At 41.0% G+C, this 17,301-nt stretch overlaps 1 protein-coding gene across 8 annotated transcripts in view; it reads right to left on the bottom strand.

The window, feature by feature from the left end:
* Window positions 1–17,301, bottom strand: part of LOC111219522 (plasma membrane calcium-transporting ATPase 1-like) — an 86,843-nt gene that overhangs the window by 32,872 nt on the left and 36,670 nt on the right. For 6 of the 8 annotated variants that reach the window (XM_022742224.1, XM_022742230.1, XM_022742223.1 and 3 more), the window contains 5 exons: window positions 6,235–6,432; window positions 5,457–5,714; window positions 4,358–4,483; window positions 3,826–3,951; window positions 427–462 (listed from right to left, as the gene is read on the bottom strand). In XM_022742224.1, coding sequence (XP_022597945.1) covers window positions 427–462; window positions 3,826–3,951; window positions 4,358–4,483; window positions 5,457–5,714; window positions 6,235–6,432 — 744 coding nt within the window. The remainder of the gene's footprint in view (window positions 1–426; window positions 463–3,825; window positions 3,952–4,357; window positions 4,484–5,456; window positions 5,715–6,234; window positions 6,433–17,301) is intronic. The other 2 variants (XM_022742228.1, XM_022742229.1) reach the window with 1 other exon arrangement.

Below are 17,301 nucleotides of genomic sequence, written 5' to 3'. Positions count from 1 at the left end.
AAACATGCAAATATATTTATTGAGCACAAGATATATTTTTGTTTTCTCAAACACTGATAATTAATTCCTCTACAAAATATAACGTATCTACTTGCAAAAATATTTTTTCTGTGCTCAAAATGTCCCATGCACTCACAAGTGAGCCAAAAATATAACTCCATAGTTGCCCTGCGACAGTTGCCATGACAACTGTGGACACTGATTGGCTGTCAAAGACCTGAAGGTTGAGAGTTGCACCCTTTGACAGGTAAAGCAAGGCGAGAGAACGTCCCCCTTTTTTTTTTTTTTTTTTACAGCAGAAAGATAGAGAGATAGAGAGATGGACTGGACACTCCTCTCCTGCCGCTGGGTGGAGGGTGAGGAGGGGGTGAGTAACAGGGAGGATGGAGGGACAGAGAGGGACAGATGGATGAATGGAGGGGTTACCTTTATTGCGATTTTCAGTGGGTCCTTGTTTTTTACCTGTTCGGACAGAGAGAGAGGGCGGAATGCTGATAAGATGGCTCAAAGGAAAAATAAGATCAAATCAAACTGAGGGAAAACACAAAAGTTCAAACTGATAGAAACCCACAGGTGTGTGTGTGTCGTGTGTGTGTTGTGGGCAGGAATGGACCAATCAGAGGAGAGAGACGCATGACTTCCTGCTGCGGAGAACCAACGGCCACAATGTCTGACGGCCGCACTAATCAATTCATAAATAAATCAGTAATGAATGAAAAATGTAAAGTTCAATTCAAACGTTTTGAGGAGAATGTTAAAAAATAATGTATAATGTATAAACATTATTGGTTTGATATTTTCTAATGCTCCGTTTCCATGGGAAATCACTTTTTGTGTGTGTGTTGTCGATAAACTGTATTGCTGTTCCGGTGCATATACATTAATAGTACTCATTGTCTGAGGGTGGTCTAATAAACTCTGGTTCCAATCTACAGCTTCTAGATACACAATGAACTTAAATACTGAATACTTAAATACCAGAGACAGTGTACACAATTGTATTTATTTGTCCCCTTCTTTCTGTAGATCGTAGCTCAACTTTGTTTTCTGTTTCACTTTGTTTCGTGTACTTGCTGATTCGTCCCCGGCAGCGAAACTTTATTGAATGTCATTCCACATCTGTCATTTCATTTCATTTCCTGTCATCTCCTTACTGTTGGCTTTCAAATAAAGGTTGTTTGTCAAAAGGTTGACTTTGTAAGTTGGAGGTTTGATTTTATTTGACGTGAGCTTCTAAAAATGGCTCCAAACTAGACTGTTACATGTGGAAGAGGCTGTCGATTGGTCAACTTCACAATTATTCTTCCAGTTCAAACAATGTGTGGACTGGATCAGCTTGTGTTGGAGTGACGGATGGATTTGGATTTGTTCCTTCACTGCACACATCTGAACTCTGATCCGTGTGGCTGTTTACATATGCTCAGATCTAAACATCTAGCAGCTGTCTTGTGATCATGTATTGATCAGACATCTGACAGTGTGAATGTGAGAGGTGTAGGTCAAGTGCATTTCCCTCCACAGGGACATTAACTTCCTGTTGCCCTAAAATGGACACACACACACACACACACACACACACACACACACACACACACACACACACACACACACACACACACACACACACACACACACACACACCTCTTTCTTCTTCACATTGGTGCTTTGTGACTGATGACTGAGACTTAACTGCTGCAAGGGCGTGTGTGTGTGTGTGTGTGTGTGTGTGTGTTGCACAAACTGAAGGCTGAATAGGATAACCAATGGGTGTGACTCCAAATGAGTGCATGAATGTGTGTGTCTGTGTGTGTGCATGTACAGCAGGTTGATCTGCTCTCACCAGAACACAATAGACACACAACAGTGACTGTGTGTGTTCTTGTACTTCTCTCTTTGTTAAGACCAATTAAAGTTTCAGACTTGGTGTGTGCAGACATTTTTGTAAAGTGAGGACATGTTGAAAAGTTGGTGCCATTTTGTCCAGTCCTCTCTTCTTCTAAGGGCTTTTTCAGAGTTCCTGCCATGTGTTAGGATTATGGTTGAGATTAGGAATAGACGAACGCTATGCTCAGGGAATGTATTATGTCAATGAGGAATGAAGTGTAGCAGTACGGACACATGTGTGAGATGCTAATCTAAATATTCATTTCAGTGGAATTGGAAAACTTGTCTTGTGGTATTCCTCATTAGGAATTCATTACTGGTTTGCTTTTTAAAATCAGTGACTGGAGGCTGAAATTTAAACCTGAGCGTCTCTCTCCGCTGAGCTGGTACATTCAGCCAGTTCACAATGAATGCCTGACAAACTAAAACTTTAGCAAATAAAACAAATGATAAGACAAAAAACAAACTAAAGAAAAAGACATGAGTAAAAGGGGGTTAGCGTGATCACAAGCAAATCAAAAGCAATAGAGACCGACTGCAGAAGCCTGTTGGTTTACATCAAACTGCTCTGTGATAGTACGAGGATCATCTGGACTCTGGCTTTTGAAGGGTTCCACTTCAAAAACAACTGTATGTAAACAGGGACAGGTACGTTTCACATTGGTAACCGACATTACAACATTGTCAAATCAATACCTCTGTATAAAAGGCATAAACTATCAGGAACAAATGAGACCATGATGTAGTATTTATTTAGGTGATTCTAAGTCCTTTTTAAGGTCCGCGTGAAAACACTGTTGAAAAAGTGAACTGACGGAAATGTTCACCACGACGCCTTCATTTGCAAGTGTGCAAATTGGAAAACTCACAACTGTTGCTACGCCTGTCAAGCTTCCCGTCTCACACCTATTCAGTTAAAGGTGGGAGATCTGTCATCAAAACTCATACTCCAGTTTTTTAAATAATGACTCTTTGATTTCAGACAGAAGTAAAGAAAACCAGCTTCTCGTTTTTAAAAGTCACCGGCAGATTTGATAAGATGACTCAGCTACTGAGTTAAGTTGGTTCAAAACTGTCCCCAGTGTTTGAAACTGACTTGTTTGACGTGATTGATTGATCGATTGATTGATTTAAAGTCTGAAAGTTGAAGATTCATGTAGAAGACATGTAAATAAAGGTAAAGTAAAGTTTTTTCTTGTATTTCAAGTGTTAAAATAAACAAAAAAACAAAACTGTGTGATCAGGTTTATTTCTCAGTCACAGCTGTAGGTAGTACGCTGTTAGGTCAGGAATGCTAATGTTAGCAGCTCACATTGACTACAAATGACACCACCCTTCAGACTCGTTGGATGCAGAGTATCTCTTCTACAACACTATGTTCACTGGATTTAATGTGTGGAGAAATTCAAACACCGATAAATCTGCCATGCCTTATTATGGTTGCTAGGCTGTGATTGGACATTCACTGTTTGGGGGAGGGGTTAAGTGAACTTGTCGCTGTTGGCCAGACACTTGTGTTAAACTGTTAGTGTAAAATAACACACTACGGATCAATTCATCCATGGTCTCATTCATTCACTGATAATATTTTAAGGTTCAGATTGAAGCTAAATGTTTTTAAAATACTACAGTTAGACCCTTCAAACAGCTCTGCTGTTATCAGCCCAGACTGGATGAAGTCTACCTGCTGACAGAGTCAGCTAGTATGACAGGAGAAACTTCAAATCAACACCAGCTGATATGAACGTGCAAATATTTCCAATCTGCGCTGTTCAAACAGTAGAGTAGAAATATTCAGAAGCTGACACGGTGATAGTCGTCTTTCTAGCCAAACTTCCCTCCCAACACTTCACACAATTACTGTCCTCGCATGACCTTCAACACTTCAACGTGTGTCGTGTTTTTTGAGACATGTGTCAGGGGCTTTGTCTCGTGTCTTACTTTTCTTGACCTTCTTCTCTTCGTCGCTCTCACCGGCACCCAGGAGAGTAAAGATAATGCCGGTTTGAGAGTTGAGGCCGACGGCTGACACCACCATCCTGCCCGATCCCTCCATCACGTGGGTTCCTGAGGAAAGATTCAAAAAGGTATGAGTCACCACTGAAACCTGGGTTTTTGCTGTCGCTGTATCACTGTCATTTATCAAATCATTTATGATTTTAGTCACTAATCATTTCTCCAGTTGCATCATTGAATACTTATTAGTATTTAAGTTGTATTTGAGATTTGTTACAGTTTGTTTTGCCAGTTTTAACTAATATTATTATTATTGTTGTTTTAGGTTTGCAAGATAACTTTTACAAGTCATGCAGCAAAAACAGATACAGGGATTGTAAACAGGTTTGATGTTTGATCCTCGACTTTCCTCTCAAGAATTAAACATGTTCTTGTTTAAGAGTAATGAATCAGCAGAATCAGCTCAGACCAGAATCATCCATGTTGGTCCATGTCATGTGACTGAACAGGAACTCACCGGACAGCAGCATGGGGTCTTTCTCCAGAGACTTGCGGACATGGTCGGATTCTCCGGTCAGGGAGCTCTCGTCAATCTTCAGATCGTTGCCTTGGATCAGGATCCCATCAGCAGGCAGCAGGTCTCCTGCAAGTACAGAGGTCAGAGGTCAGAGGGTCTTATTCCTTTCAGCCCTGGGAAGAGAAGAGGATCTTATACAGGACCTGCATTTCATTTTATTTCTCGATACAGCTTCAGTGTTTACAGATTTTTGCCTTAGTCCTCAAACAATGATGAGAGCTAAACACCAGAATGTTGCATTAAAAAGTGAAACCAAACAGCTGAATACCTACTGTTTAGCTCTCCTATGAATGCTGTTATTGTAAAATAGAAAATATGACTGAAGTTTTTAACTTTTAACATTCTGTGGTTGTTATTGAGTGAGGACAGTGTAACAGATTGAGGAAGTCCTTAGCACGCTCCGTGGTGGTCAGTGATATTTCAGACCAAAGTTTTAAAAAAAGATGAAGGAGGCAGGTTATGTAAAATTGCCTTTCTTGGAGTGTGTATGTGAAGATTTCCCATCAGCCATACACTATATGGCCAACTGGATATCCACATACTTGTATGTCTGCGTGTTTTTTCTGGTTTGGTCTTGGACCACTAGCTCCAAAGAAGGAAAATCTTAATGTGATGGCATGCAATGTTATTTTAAGCTACAGTGAGCTTTCAGCTTTGTGTCAGCAGTTTGGGGAAGGCCCTTTCCTGTTTCAGTGTAACAATGACCCCATGCTCAAAATCCAGGTCAACACAGAAATGAGTTTATCGCTTAAGAACTTGAGTGGCCTGCACAGAGCCGTGACCTCAAGCCCATCCAATATGTTTGGGATGAATTGGGACGCCAACTACGAGCCAGAGCTCATCACCCAACATCAAAGGCTGACTTCACTGATGTTCTTGTGGCTGAATTAGAGCAAATTCCTGCAGCCAGGGCGTCGTAGCAGCATATGAATGCCCATGGTTTTGAAACGACACGTTCTACTATCACATATAACTAAAATGTTCAGGTGTCCGTTATTTATGTCACAGGTTTGATGTTTCTTCGTCTGTGGCCTCGTACCGTATTTGATCTGTGCGATATCTCCCACCACGATCTCGGCCACAGGGATCTGGATGACCTGGCTTTTGCGGATGACGGTGAACTTTTGTTCCTGCTCGATCCGACTCTGCAGTCCACGGAACTGCTTCTCCTTGGACCAGTCGTTGAAGGCCGTCACCAGGACAACGATGATGACCGAGAACAAGATGGCGGCACCCTCGATCCAGCCAGCCTGAGCCTCGCCCTCGTCCTCGACACCGCCTGCGACCTCGCCACATGCTGTGAGAGGACGAGGACGTGTTGAATTGGAATCACTTTTACCAAATAAATAATAATCATTTTCCTATCTTCTTTTTAATTTGTAAATTAAATCCTAGGCTAATTGCTACTCTTTGTAAAATAGAAATCATATTTTCTTAATCATTATCTTTTAGTTTTTGAACATCTTTGCACAGGATAATAACCAGGTTTTCAAATTATATAAATTATATTACATAAATAATGTGTGTGTGTTATACAGGAGAAGAAAGGAGGAGAAAAGCTAAAACAGATTCATTTACTATGTTGTTGTCTTAACAGCTGGAGTCAAAAAAATACTGAGATCAGATTTAAAAGGTCACCAGGTTACTTAAACCTCAACATGTACACACACACACACACACACACACACACACACACACACAAATATAAATATAAATAAAATAAAATGGTGTGTACATGATCTCAGTGTCATAAATAATATTTGTAATAATAACAATAATAATAATAATTTTGCAGGTGAAAGTTCGACTGCACCAACCTTCAGTGTCACCCCCGGGTGGATGGTAGAAGGACAGGCCCAGCGAGATGATGGCAGCGATCTCCAGGATTATAAGCGTGACATCTTGCAGAGCCTCCCACACCAGCTGCAGGAACGTCTTGGCCTTCTTGGGCGGGATGAAGTTTTTTCCAAACGACGTGTGACGTTTCTCCAGATCGACGGGGTTACCAGACAGACCTGCAGACCCAAACACGAGACATTAATATTCACATCCACGCAGACCACATGTCTATAAAAAGGAAACCACTGGAGTGTGGCTTTGCTTTACACACAAAGCATGAGTATTTTGTAAAAAAAAAAAAGTCACACTTCAGCCACACTTGATGCTCAAGAGGAGTCGAGGAAGAAAAAGATCCCAAGGCCCCTCTGGCTAAAATAAATGATAAAGCACAGTTGACACCACCCTGATCTGGCTCGAAGCCTTCATCACAGTGTCGAAGTAAAATTCAAACACAAGACATGATACAAATGAGGTGCAGGTGTGCGGATGGAAGCCAGGAGGAAGGTGTTGCTAAAAGAATCACACAGTGCGAATAATCTCACTGGCCACTTTATCAGATACGTGTGCACAATCTAACACAACAGCTCTGCCGTGAATTCTGCTTTTATGAAGCTTAAAATCGTCCAGATTTTGTTGACGCTGTCGGAAAGGTGATAGCTCTACTTTATTGATGAGGTTGGGGTGGGTGGTGCTGGATCGCATTATATTGAAAGGTGTGTCTAATATTTAGTCCATCCCAGGGAGGGGCAAACAAAAACTAGTGATGGCTGGTAATTAGTAACTGGTGATACTTTTATTTCTTCCTTGCATGTAGCACGACTACATTGACAACTCGTCTATATATCTGTGAATCCAGTTTCCTTGTTACTGTACTCATTACTTTTGGTCTAACTTTATTAGTTAATGTGTCACTCAGGACTTGGCCTTTTAAGTTTTTATTAGAAGCATGTCTTCCCCCTTTAGTGAAAGGGTGTCTAGCTTGGTACATAGCTGTGCACCTACACACAAATGAGGGCAGAAGATTCACCACAGTTACGGAAAGTAAAGATTTTTACAGATTTCTATGAACAGTAGTTTTGCAACATGACCTACTTTTGTTGGAAAGACTGCAGTGTTTCCATATACAGTTTTCTTTTTTCCCCTTTGGGCGAATCACCAAAACAGATTTACCCCACCCAGAAAAATTATGTAATTTTTATATTTATCATTTCCTCCTTTCTGTCTGGAGACACAGTTAAAAAAAAAAAAAAATGACAGACTGAAAGTCAAACGAATGATACGTTCAGGTGCAGGAAGTATTATTATTGGAAAAATGATTCCCATGATCAGCTTTGAAACAACAACTGTTTCACTGATCCTTGCCTGTTGTATAAAGCAGGTGTTTCCCCAACATTTAAATGAATTCTCGTCACAGACTCCATTTGTCTACAATGATCCAGTAATTCACAGGAAAAAAAAGTACGTATTAAAGAAAAGTCTGAAGAACTAAATATAATTTTAGATATTAGAAGTGTTTTTTCCTTAGCTTCCCCCTCCTGTCAAGTATCCTGCGACCCTTCAGGTTTATCCTGTGGCCCCTCCTCACCCCGAGGTTAAAGACAGTGGTCGGGTGTTTGTGTCTGTGTTAGTGATAAGTCCGTGGCAGCCTGAACTGACCTGAACCCACCCCTGCTGTACAAACAATCTGCTGCTCAACCAGAGCCAAATGTTCCACGTCAGTGCAGCATCACCTGATCTGACCGACCCGCTCAGGATCAGCTGACTCACAGGAAGCTGCTAAAGATCCCCATTAAAGATTTATTTGGAAATCAAAAAATCAAACAAAATAGACAGATCAATTAATAATGGAAATAATTATTTGTTGCAGCCCTGTACTCAACCAACAATCAAACAAGTCACAAACACATAAAAGTGGAGTAAGATAAGAGTACTGTAGTGTAGCACAACCCTCGCCTACAGCCTTCTTTAAAGATCGGTCACAAGATGTCTACAACTAATCGATTCGTTCATTGAAAAATGTGTCTGATGTTTCTCTTCCTGTCCCTGAGAAGAAAGATCTCTTACAATCTACAATCTGCCAACTGAAGACCAAACAATATCTGTGAGTTATTGATTCCAGAGCTGTGACTGCCATTTTCCAGCATGACTCACATCTAAGCGCTCATTCATTCTCCATATAAAGACAATAAAGATAAAAAGATTTCTCAGTCGACATGAATGCTCACAGAGGGGAAGACCAGCAGGGCAACGTCCTTAGAGCTCATTGATTTTGGCTTTTATGGAACTGGGTGAAAATTATAGATTTTAAATACACCATTTACAGTTTATTTATTCTACTATATTAATTACTGAAGGGTAATCAGCGGGTCGTGTTTATCTTCAATTTCACAAGGATTTTCTGAGCTGAGCTCATCACAGGACCTCGTTAACTTTAACTGCAGTAAAGAGTATTTTTTACAGCACGTTGCAGGTGCACAGGGACGAGACTGAAGGACGGCTAGTTTAAACGAGCTGCTTGTTTTTAATGAATCTGGTCTTTTTCAGTAAAACCTGGAAATCTGTCCCTTCCTCTGCATGGCAGGGTGGGTTTCAACATGGCTGCTGTGGATTCTTGGTGGAGTTGGGAGATGTGCAGTGGAACGTGATCTGAATGTCAACAGATCGCACTGCCAGGATTTCTCATGGAGGACTCTGAAAGTCAGCACGAACATGAGCTCAGACATGTTTCTGTCCTTATACGTTTTAATAATTGACCCTTATTCAATGTCTGATTATGCTGTACAGACAGACTCACAGTTAAGAGTCTCTCCTCCTCCTCCTCCTCCTCCTCCTCATGACTTCTTTCCATCTGCCTCTTCTCTTTGGATGCAGTAACCTGGTGAAAACCACCAGATAATAGTTTCTGCCATTTTGAGGTTTATCTACCCACAACGCACACAGAGGGACTAGTTTCCTCATCACTCATGTCATATAACCTCGACTAGGTGGCATCAATGGCAGAATTATTTAACAACTGAAAGGTAAATCTGGTAAAAACGACTGGATGAGGAGATATGAGGTGAGAGGAGGCCGAGTGAAATGAAGGAGAAAGACACGATGAGTAAAGATGAAGTGACGTGAAAGGAGATGAGGCGTCGTGAGATGAGTTAAGAGGGGGTGAAGTGATCTCAAGTGAGCTGCTGTGACGTGAAAAGAGATTAGCTGAGATGAGGTGAAATAACATGAGGTGACATGAAATTAGAGGACATGCAAGGAGATGAGCTGACATGAGAGTAAGTTTCGTGACATCAGATGAGATGGCGTGAGATTGATGAGAGGTTAGAAGAGGAAGCCAGATGATGTGAAGTAGGGTGAGATGAGAGCCACCGAATGAGATGACGACAGGCAATCTTTCATGGGATATGAGATGAGAGATTGGGTGAGAAGATACAAGATAGGGTGAGGTGAGGCAAGATAAAGCGAGAGGGAATGAGAATGATGACAACATGACATGAGATGAGATCAAGCAACATGCGATGAGGTGTGGTGTTATGAAATGAGATGAGATAAAAGGGGGGCAGATGAGATGAGGTCGGAGGACGCAGAATGAGATAATGAGAATGTACTTTGTCCAAAGAGCTGTGGATAAATAGAAAAAACATTTCAAACTTAAAAAACTGCTGTAATTAAGACAGCGCTCCACTTTAGACTGGTGTCCGTGAATATACCTCAGCTTATCTGACCGATAGCTTCCTAACATTACTGACTGAGTATCTCTGCTGTTCAGAGCTGAAGCAGAAACAGTTTCGTGATGAGCCGATGCACAGAGATTTTTAAAAATACACCAGCTGTCAAAGTCATCATCAGCCATGTTTCATCACACTGCGGTTTAGTTCAAAGTTTGGTTTGATCATTTTAAAGTCAGCCATTGATGTCAAAAACTCCTGACACACCAAAATAAAGAAAAACAGAATCACAGAGCCCCTTTAATGGCTGCTTGATAGATACGAGTCTGTTTTTCCCGGTTTAATGTTGTGATTGTGAAGGCGGGTTTCATCTGGTGCCTGGCATGGGCTCGTTGTATTGGTGAACGTCCCCGTGGAGATGCAGATTAAAGCTCGGAGATGATGTTCCAGCAAGAGCAGGGCAGTTTGCTGCGCGCTCGCCTGTCACAGATGTTTATTCATTTCAGCTTCCAGAAGAAATGGACTTCATTGGTGCAAAAAGAGGTCTCTTCCAATTCACAGCTTCATCAGCCTACACGCAGCTTCATCTTTTACCACGCACAGTTTTCACTTTCATTCATTCTCCCTCTGACAGATTAAACTGCAGCAGCATGTATTAATGTTCAGTCTCATTGTTCAGAGTTTTTGATGTCCACTACAAAGAGAGACGACTGTTTCCTTCATCATCTCTGCGGTTCAGCTCTGTCTTTGCCCCCAGCCTTCTTTTCTATCATCATCCTGCAGCGACTTCATTCTTTCACTGCCGTCCCACAGCTGGAGCGACAGTCACAGACACATACAGCTTCAGCTTCAGCCGCCTCTGTCCAGTTTCAAGCATGAAACCAACTGAAGCAAAGCTAATTTTATGGACAAGGTGATTACATATAAAAATCAATGTTTGCCCACGGCCACACATAAGAAGGCAAATATGTGTGATCCTGATATAAAAAGATTTCAACTTGAGCAAAAAATCTGCACTTATTCTGTGGTTTTATGGATCAACTTCGTAAACATAACTTCCTATAAGAGAAAGACCTGAAGTTCCCGGTGAATTTCTGAAAATAAATGTGAATTGAATTTGTAAACTGCATGTAGAATTTGGATTTGTGAGATTCATCAAATCAAATCAAATCTGCAGCAATTATCCCATAATTTGAGTTTCTTGACAACTGATGCTGATGTTTCTCTACTAGTTTTGAAAGACTCTTTTAACTCTTAAGACTCTTTTCTTTTTCTGAAACAAAGTCAGGCACGTGTAAAGTAACAATCACATATGATTTCTTTGTTGAATTCCAACAGAAAGGTCTCCTCTGTTAAAGTCAATACAACCATGTAAAATCAAAGATAGTGGCTAGTGTTAGCTCTGTGCTGCTACTGCTGGTGGCTGGAAGACACACAGCAGCAACACTAGTGATTAAAATAGTTATCTAATGTGTAGTATTTATCATCCAGCCGCCTGTGGTAAGGTAGTAAACAGACACCTTAACAGAAACACATTTTTCTGTAAAGGAATATAATTGGCTCTGTGTGGAACCACATACTAACAACCTGCCTACTACATACTCAGTGTCCTGCAATGTAAAGTTGATTTCCGATGTGCAGTCAGTTTATCAAACACCTGTTTCTAAATCTGCTGCAAACGTCTCTGGGTTTGTGTCCGCCATGGTGCAATCTGAAGAGATGCAATGGCATTATGGGGTAGCTGAGTATGTCCAGTAAACTCACGGCGCAAACTCAAGAAATTGTGGCTAATCTGGTAAACATCTGGGCATTCACACAACCAGAGTCTCCAACAATAAACATTCGACATCATCTGCCCTCAAAAGCCAGCTGACAAGATTGGCCATTAGGGAAGCTCACGCACTGCTGTTGTCTGGAATATCTTTGATTAACTTTCATTTCTAACAGTAATAAAATGAAGTGGGATTTTATTGTCTTTTTGTTGCAGGAACAGACAGAGGCGTCTTGGTTGATAAAAGAAAATCAGACTTAACAGAAGAGTTTAAATTACAGGCTTACACAGAGAATGTTCTATCTTTAGTATCCACAGACAGGAAATAAACCTGCCTTTAATAAAGACACTCACATCCCCCGCTGCACAATGATGCAATAACTAAGCCTCATAAATCCTTAGGCTGAAAGGTTTTTTTTTAAAACTGAAACCCTTTACACGACAAAATTATACAGAGTATACTTTCGATTTGTATTTCTAAGTTATTTTTAGATTTTTGGAAAGTCTGGTGAGAAAATTTCAAAGGGTAAGATACACTGTATATAACATCTTGTTTTAGTTTATCGTAAGAGGATGAAAAACATGATACGAAGCAAGAAAAAAAAAAGAAGAAAGACATGAAGAGCGTTGCATGTCTTGATGTCTTTATCCCTCTTGGTGATCGCTTAGAGGAGCATTCTGCTTCGACTGGCAGAGACATGGATGACCTGAGGCTCTGCGTGTGTTTGTGTGTGTGTGTGTGTGTGTGTGTGTGTGTGTTAGTTACAATGAACAGCACTCGGGTCACGCAGCTCGAGCTGTATCTCAGATTGGTTGCTGACTTCTCACGCCACAGAGCTCGAAAAGATCTGACACGCCAGCAGGCCAAGAAACCTCTGAACCTATACAATAGTACTGTATGTGTACATTTGTTTATGTGTGTGTGTGTGTGTGTGTGTGTGTGTGTGTGTGTTGTGTGTGAACTGATTTATGTATAACTCCGATTTAACTGACCGATGATTTATCGCTTGCTCAGTACGACTCTTACTGAAAAGTGCACCGTCTTCACTGTCAAATAAGTCATGGCAGAGGAAACTCACTGCAGCCCAAACTGACCAATCACAACTTCAGGTCCGTGTGTGGTTACAATTAGTGCTGAAACCACTATAAATTCTCATATAAAGCTGGTATTCAAATAATGAGAGTGTCTCAAATAATAGCCAGGGATGTGACCAGTCGCTAATGAAGGCAAGGTAAAAGAAATACTGAGGAGGGTGGGGTTACCTACTGCAACAGCTCACATAGTAAATTTGGAGAATGTGGCTCTTCACAGCACTTTCTTTTTCATGTGAATCATGTTTTCAGACTAATTAAGCTGCACAACTCAATACTTCCTGATGTTTTTTTCCATATTAAAGCCCACCTTTAAAGGGAAACCTGGATGTTTAATGAAAAAGGTCTGGAGGAAGTGTTAAGTTTCATTCATGGTGGCTTCGCCTTGTTTGGAGGCAAGAGGCAAAGAGAAACCCCTAACAGGACCCCTAACTGCTGTACCGACAGAATTGGTGCTGTGGAAATGGAAGAACAGCTGAAATTAGAAAAATAAAGGCCCATATTGAATATAAGCTGACCGATATTTGAGAATTTAACAATCAATTAATCAAATAATAGCTTGAGTGAGTCATCAATTATCAAGTCCAACCATCCATACAATTTTTTCAATAACTGCGTCCGAAAACTGTTTAATTCTAAAAAAATAATTCTAAAAATTGAAAATTTTGCTATCGCTACATAGCTAGCGTTAGCATCACCAGCTGTTTACTTACCATTCTTGGCAAAAGTTTCAGTCATCATTACATTTACAGGACAAAAGGTTATAATACGCCCTGAGAGCAGCGCTTCCTTATCAGGGCAGACTGGATGCCACAGTGACTCGGTATCGGAAAGTGAAGAGACAGTCTTACTGAGGCGGGGCTAGCTGGTTAGCATGCTAACTTCGGTACAAAAAGATAAATGATAGAAATAGAAGCAAAACAAGAGGGTTGCTTTCTACAACTGGAGACAGCTCGTGACGAGTAAAAGAATTAAGTTTGATGCTTAACTTGAGACGTTTCTTTTAGACTGCTAAGTAAAGAGCTGTTAATGCTAACGTTTGCTATGTAGCAATAGCAAAGCCTACAAATAGCGCCTAAAAAATAACTCAGTCAGTTACATCAAAAACAGAATCAGAATTCATTTGTTCTTTATCTATCTAATCAGTTTTATCTGATCACATGTTTTGTGTGGCTGTGATCTGAGGGGCCGATAGTAGCACAAGAGAAACGGCTAAAATCTCTTCAACATCTTCGCTGCTTGTGATTTAAATCTAAATAAAACTGAACATCTGATCGTCAGCTGATGACACAGTCGGTGAATGTTTAAATCCATTTTTATTTGACAGTTTCAGCTCTCAGTCCTGGATGTTTATTTGAAGAGACTAACTCCTTTACATGAAGAAATAAAAGCAATGCTACAGACACAAAGAGAAATCACCTTGTCTTCTTCTCACCTGAGCAGTGACAGAACATGCCGCTGTTCATTAGCATCTTCCTAAAATAGTAATTTATTTTTAGGCTCATATGTGTCTCTTTGTGAAGCTCTTTGTAACCCAGGTCCTGTTTAAATAAAGTTTACATCTAGTTGTTTTTCTCTTGCTCAGAGCCTGCGCGTCTCCTCAACATGAAATACACTCTGATTTTGTAAAATGATGAGAAGGACGATCAATGACCTCCAGAGAGGCAGCCGACGGATTCATCAATACACATTAACCAGCAGGACACACAGCTACAGCTGAGCCATGTTGTGTGTTTTCGGGTGTGTGTGTGTGTTTGTTTGTGTGTGTCTGTGTGTGTTTGTGGTCAGTCTGAACTTCTGACAATGACAGTCATCTCTACGTGCAAACACAGGCGGATTTTACAGACTTAAAGTAAAAGCAACTGAAGAAGAAACATCTCATTATCACAGCCAGAGCAGTGAGCTGATGAAACAAAGTTAAATACAACTACGTGTGGTCTCTAACTGCTAACATAATGCCTCTGTTACTTAGCTGATCAGGTTAGCTAACTGTCAACTGGCTATCAGGCAGCACAGCAGGTTTTATGTTATGCGTGAGAAACATGGGCTATATCGGTTACAGTTCAGCGCTGACACAAAACAAACCAGATTAATGTGAGAAATCAGACTAAGGTGAGAAATAGATAACCTCTGTGTGAAACTCAGGTTTCCTGCAGGTTTTCCGTCTGTCACAGAGACACAGTGCTGATCTGCACTGGCTCTTTATCGTGGAAACACTGGAACACTTCCAGTTATAATCCTTAAGTTTCTCATTATTTCAGTCCAGACTTTTGACACTGTTCATGGTCAACATTTTTTCAGCAAGAGCCTTTCAATGAATTCATATTCTGTGATTAAAAGTCTATAAACTTGTTTTGTTAGTGGCAGATCCCGCCATTACTCTGAGTGATTCAGCCTACCTCTATGTGGACAAGACACTCGCAGGAAACAGAGCGTGTTAAGGTTCTGCTAATGCAACGCCAACACGTCCTGCTGCTGATGCCTCAGATGAAAAGTGTCAGACTGGTAAACAATGGGGTGGATTTTATTGTAAAGCAACCACAGGAATTGCTACGTGTTTATTACCAAGGACACTAAGGGTGCGGTGGGGGGTTTGGGCCTAGTCTCAGGACAACACATGCACGTAGAACGCTCTCAGCGACATGATGGATTTTTTTGACAGAGGCGGTGGCTGACCCGGGATTCGTCCCGGTATGCCTGATGGCCGTTCCGACTCTGGCTGTTCTTGCTCTGACAGCGTTACTGAAGCCAGGCTGCTCACCAGCTGCGCTTTGTCGACCCGAGGCTGGCGGGGTCCACGTAGCATTTTAACCAACAGATGTTGCTGGCGAGCTTTCCAACCATTACATCTAGGTTTTCTTGGTTGCCTCTTCAAGTTACTCAATGTATAGATCCAGCGGGGGTCGACTTACGCCTGGCGGGCTGTCGGGCTTGGAATACACTGGCGTAACCCCTGTATTTTGGTGATTTTAAATGAAAAGCTGCAGATGAAGCTCTACTGTGGTTTGTAAGAACCAACGCTCCTTCAAATCGTAATCAAAGTAAACAACTCCTTTTACTGTGCTCAGCATGAAATCATCACTTCACTAACTGCTCAAGGTGTGTCTGCTGCCCCCAGTGGTTGATGAACATGTGATTTCCAACACAACTGTGTTGTAGCAGTAGAACACACTTGCCATTTTGTCCCCAGTTTTCAACCATATCTCACAGTCAGCTGTTGACATACGAGCTCAGCAGCTGTAACTTTTCTAATACTGCTATGATGGAGTCACTTTCTGAGATTCATCTCCTTGAAATTGAACAAACTATCCACTGTGTAATACAGCTGAAAACTGAAAGAAACCTGGTGACTGAACCTTGGCATGGGATTATTAGGTGAAATAAGAACTATAATATCAGATGAAATAAATACCTGTGAAAAGCTAAAATGGCCCAATAATATTAACCTGCCGATGCATCAATTTAGCTTTAATTTCAGAACATCTATTGATAATTTCCCACAACCCCAAATTCTGAATCCTAAATGCTTGTTTTGACGAATTAACAGACTAAAACCCAAAGTTATTAAGTCCATTATCATAAGATCAAGGGAAGCAGCAAATCGTTTCGATTTCCTGAAATCAGCACATTTTTGACTGAAGCAATTATCAAAATAGTTGCCAATTAATTTTATTGCCATCGACCAATTGATTAATCAACTAATGCTTTGCAGCTCTAAATGTAGATAATGTAGGCTATTTATCAAATGTGACTACAACCTTAGCACTTAGAATAATGTGTGAAGTCGTAATATTGGGTGTTTCCCTCTTCTTCCCAATCTCCTGACAGTGCATGAATGCAGCATGAAAGTCAGAATATCTCCAAATGTATTGGTAAGCCGCTTTATGGAAGTGACAGACCGAATCACCGGAGTTCTCTTAAATGTGAGTAAGCACAGATAATGACGCTGGTGTCAGACATAACATTACATTACTGATAATAAAAGACGGACGGCAAACAGTATCCGGACCGCAAGTGGATTGACACTAGTCCACCCTAGTTAACTATAACAGTCAATCATTTTGTGTGTTTGCCCTCAATCTTGCATTTAGTTTTCCCCCAATTTTTTTCTCCCCCTCCCCCTCTCTCTCTGCAGTGAAAATATAATTACACTTTCTTCATTAAAGTGAGTAATTTCTTGCGTGGAGGACGCGACTACAGCTGTCCTCTGATTACTAAATGGAACACAGCAATGATCTATGGAGCCATTAGGGGAACGGGCTGGAACTAATTTCAATCCTGGAATGGACTGATGGCTGCAAACACACACACACACACACACACACACACACACACACACACACACACACACACGGATCAAAAGATGAAACAGGGATAGAGAAATAACAAACAGCAGCTTGTCGGCCATTTTCTGGCCTCATATGAAGCTCTGACTGAAATCCAAACTGATCACCTTTCACCACAAAATAATAAGTGTGTCAACCAGAAATGTTGCCTGTTTGTATCAATTATTACCA

Source organism: Seriola dumerili, unplaced genomic scaffold (genome assembly GCF_002260705.1).
Source record: "Seriola dumerili isolate Sdu_G_001 unplaced genomic scaffold, Sdu_1.0 BDQW01000066.1, whole genome shotgun sequence".
Lineage (NCBI taxonomy): Eukaryota > Metazoa > Chordata > Actinopteri > Carangiformes > Carangidae > Seriola > Seriola dumerili.
This window is presented reverse-complemented; position numbering and strand designations above follow the sequence as displayed.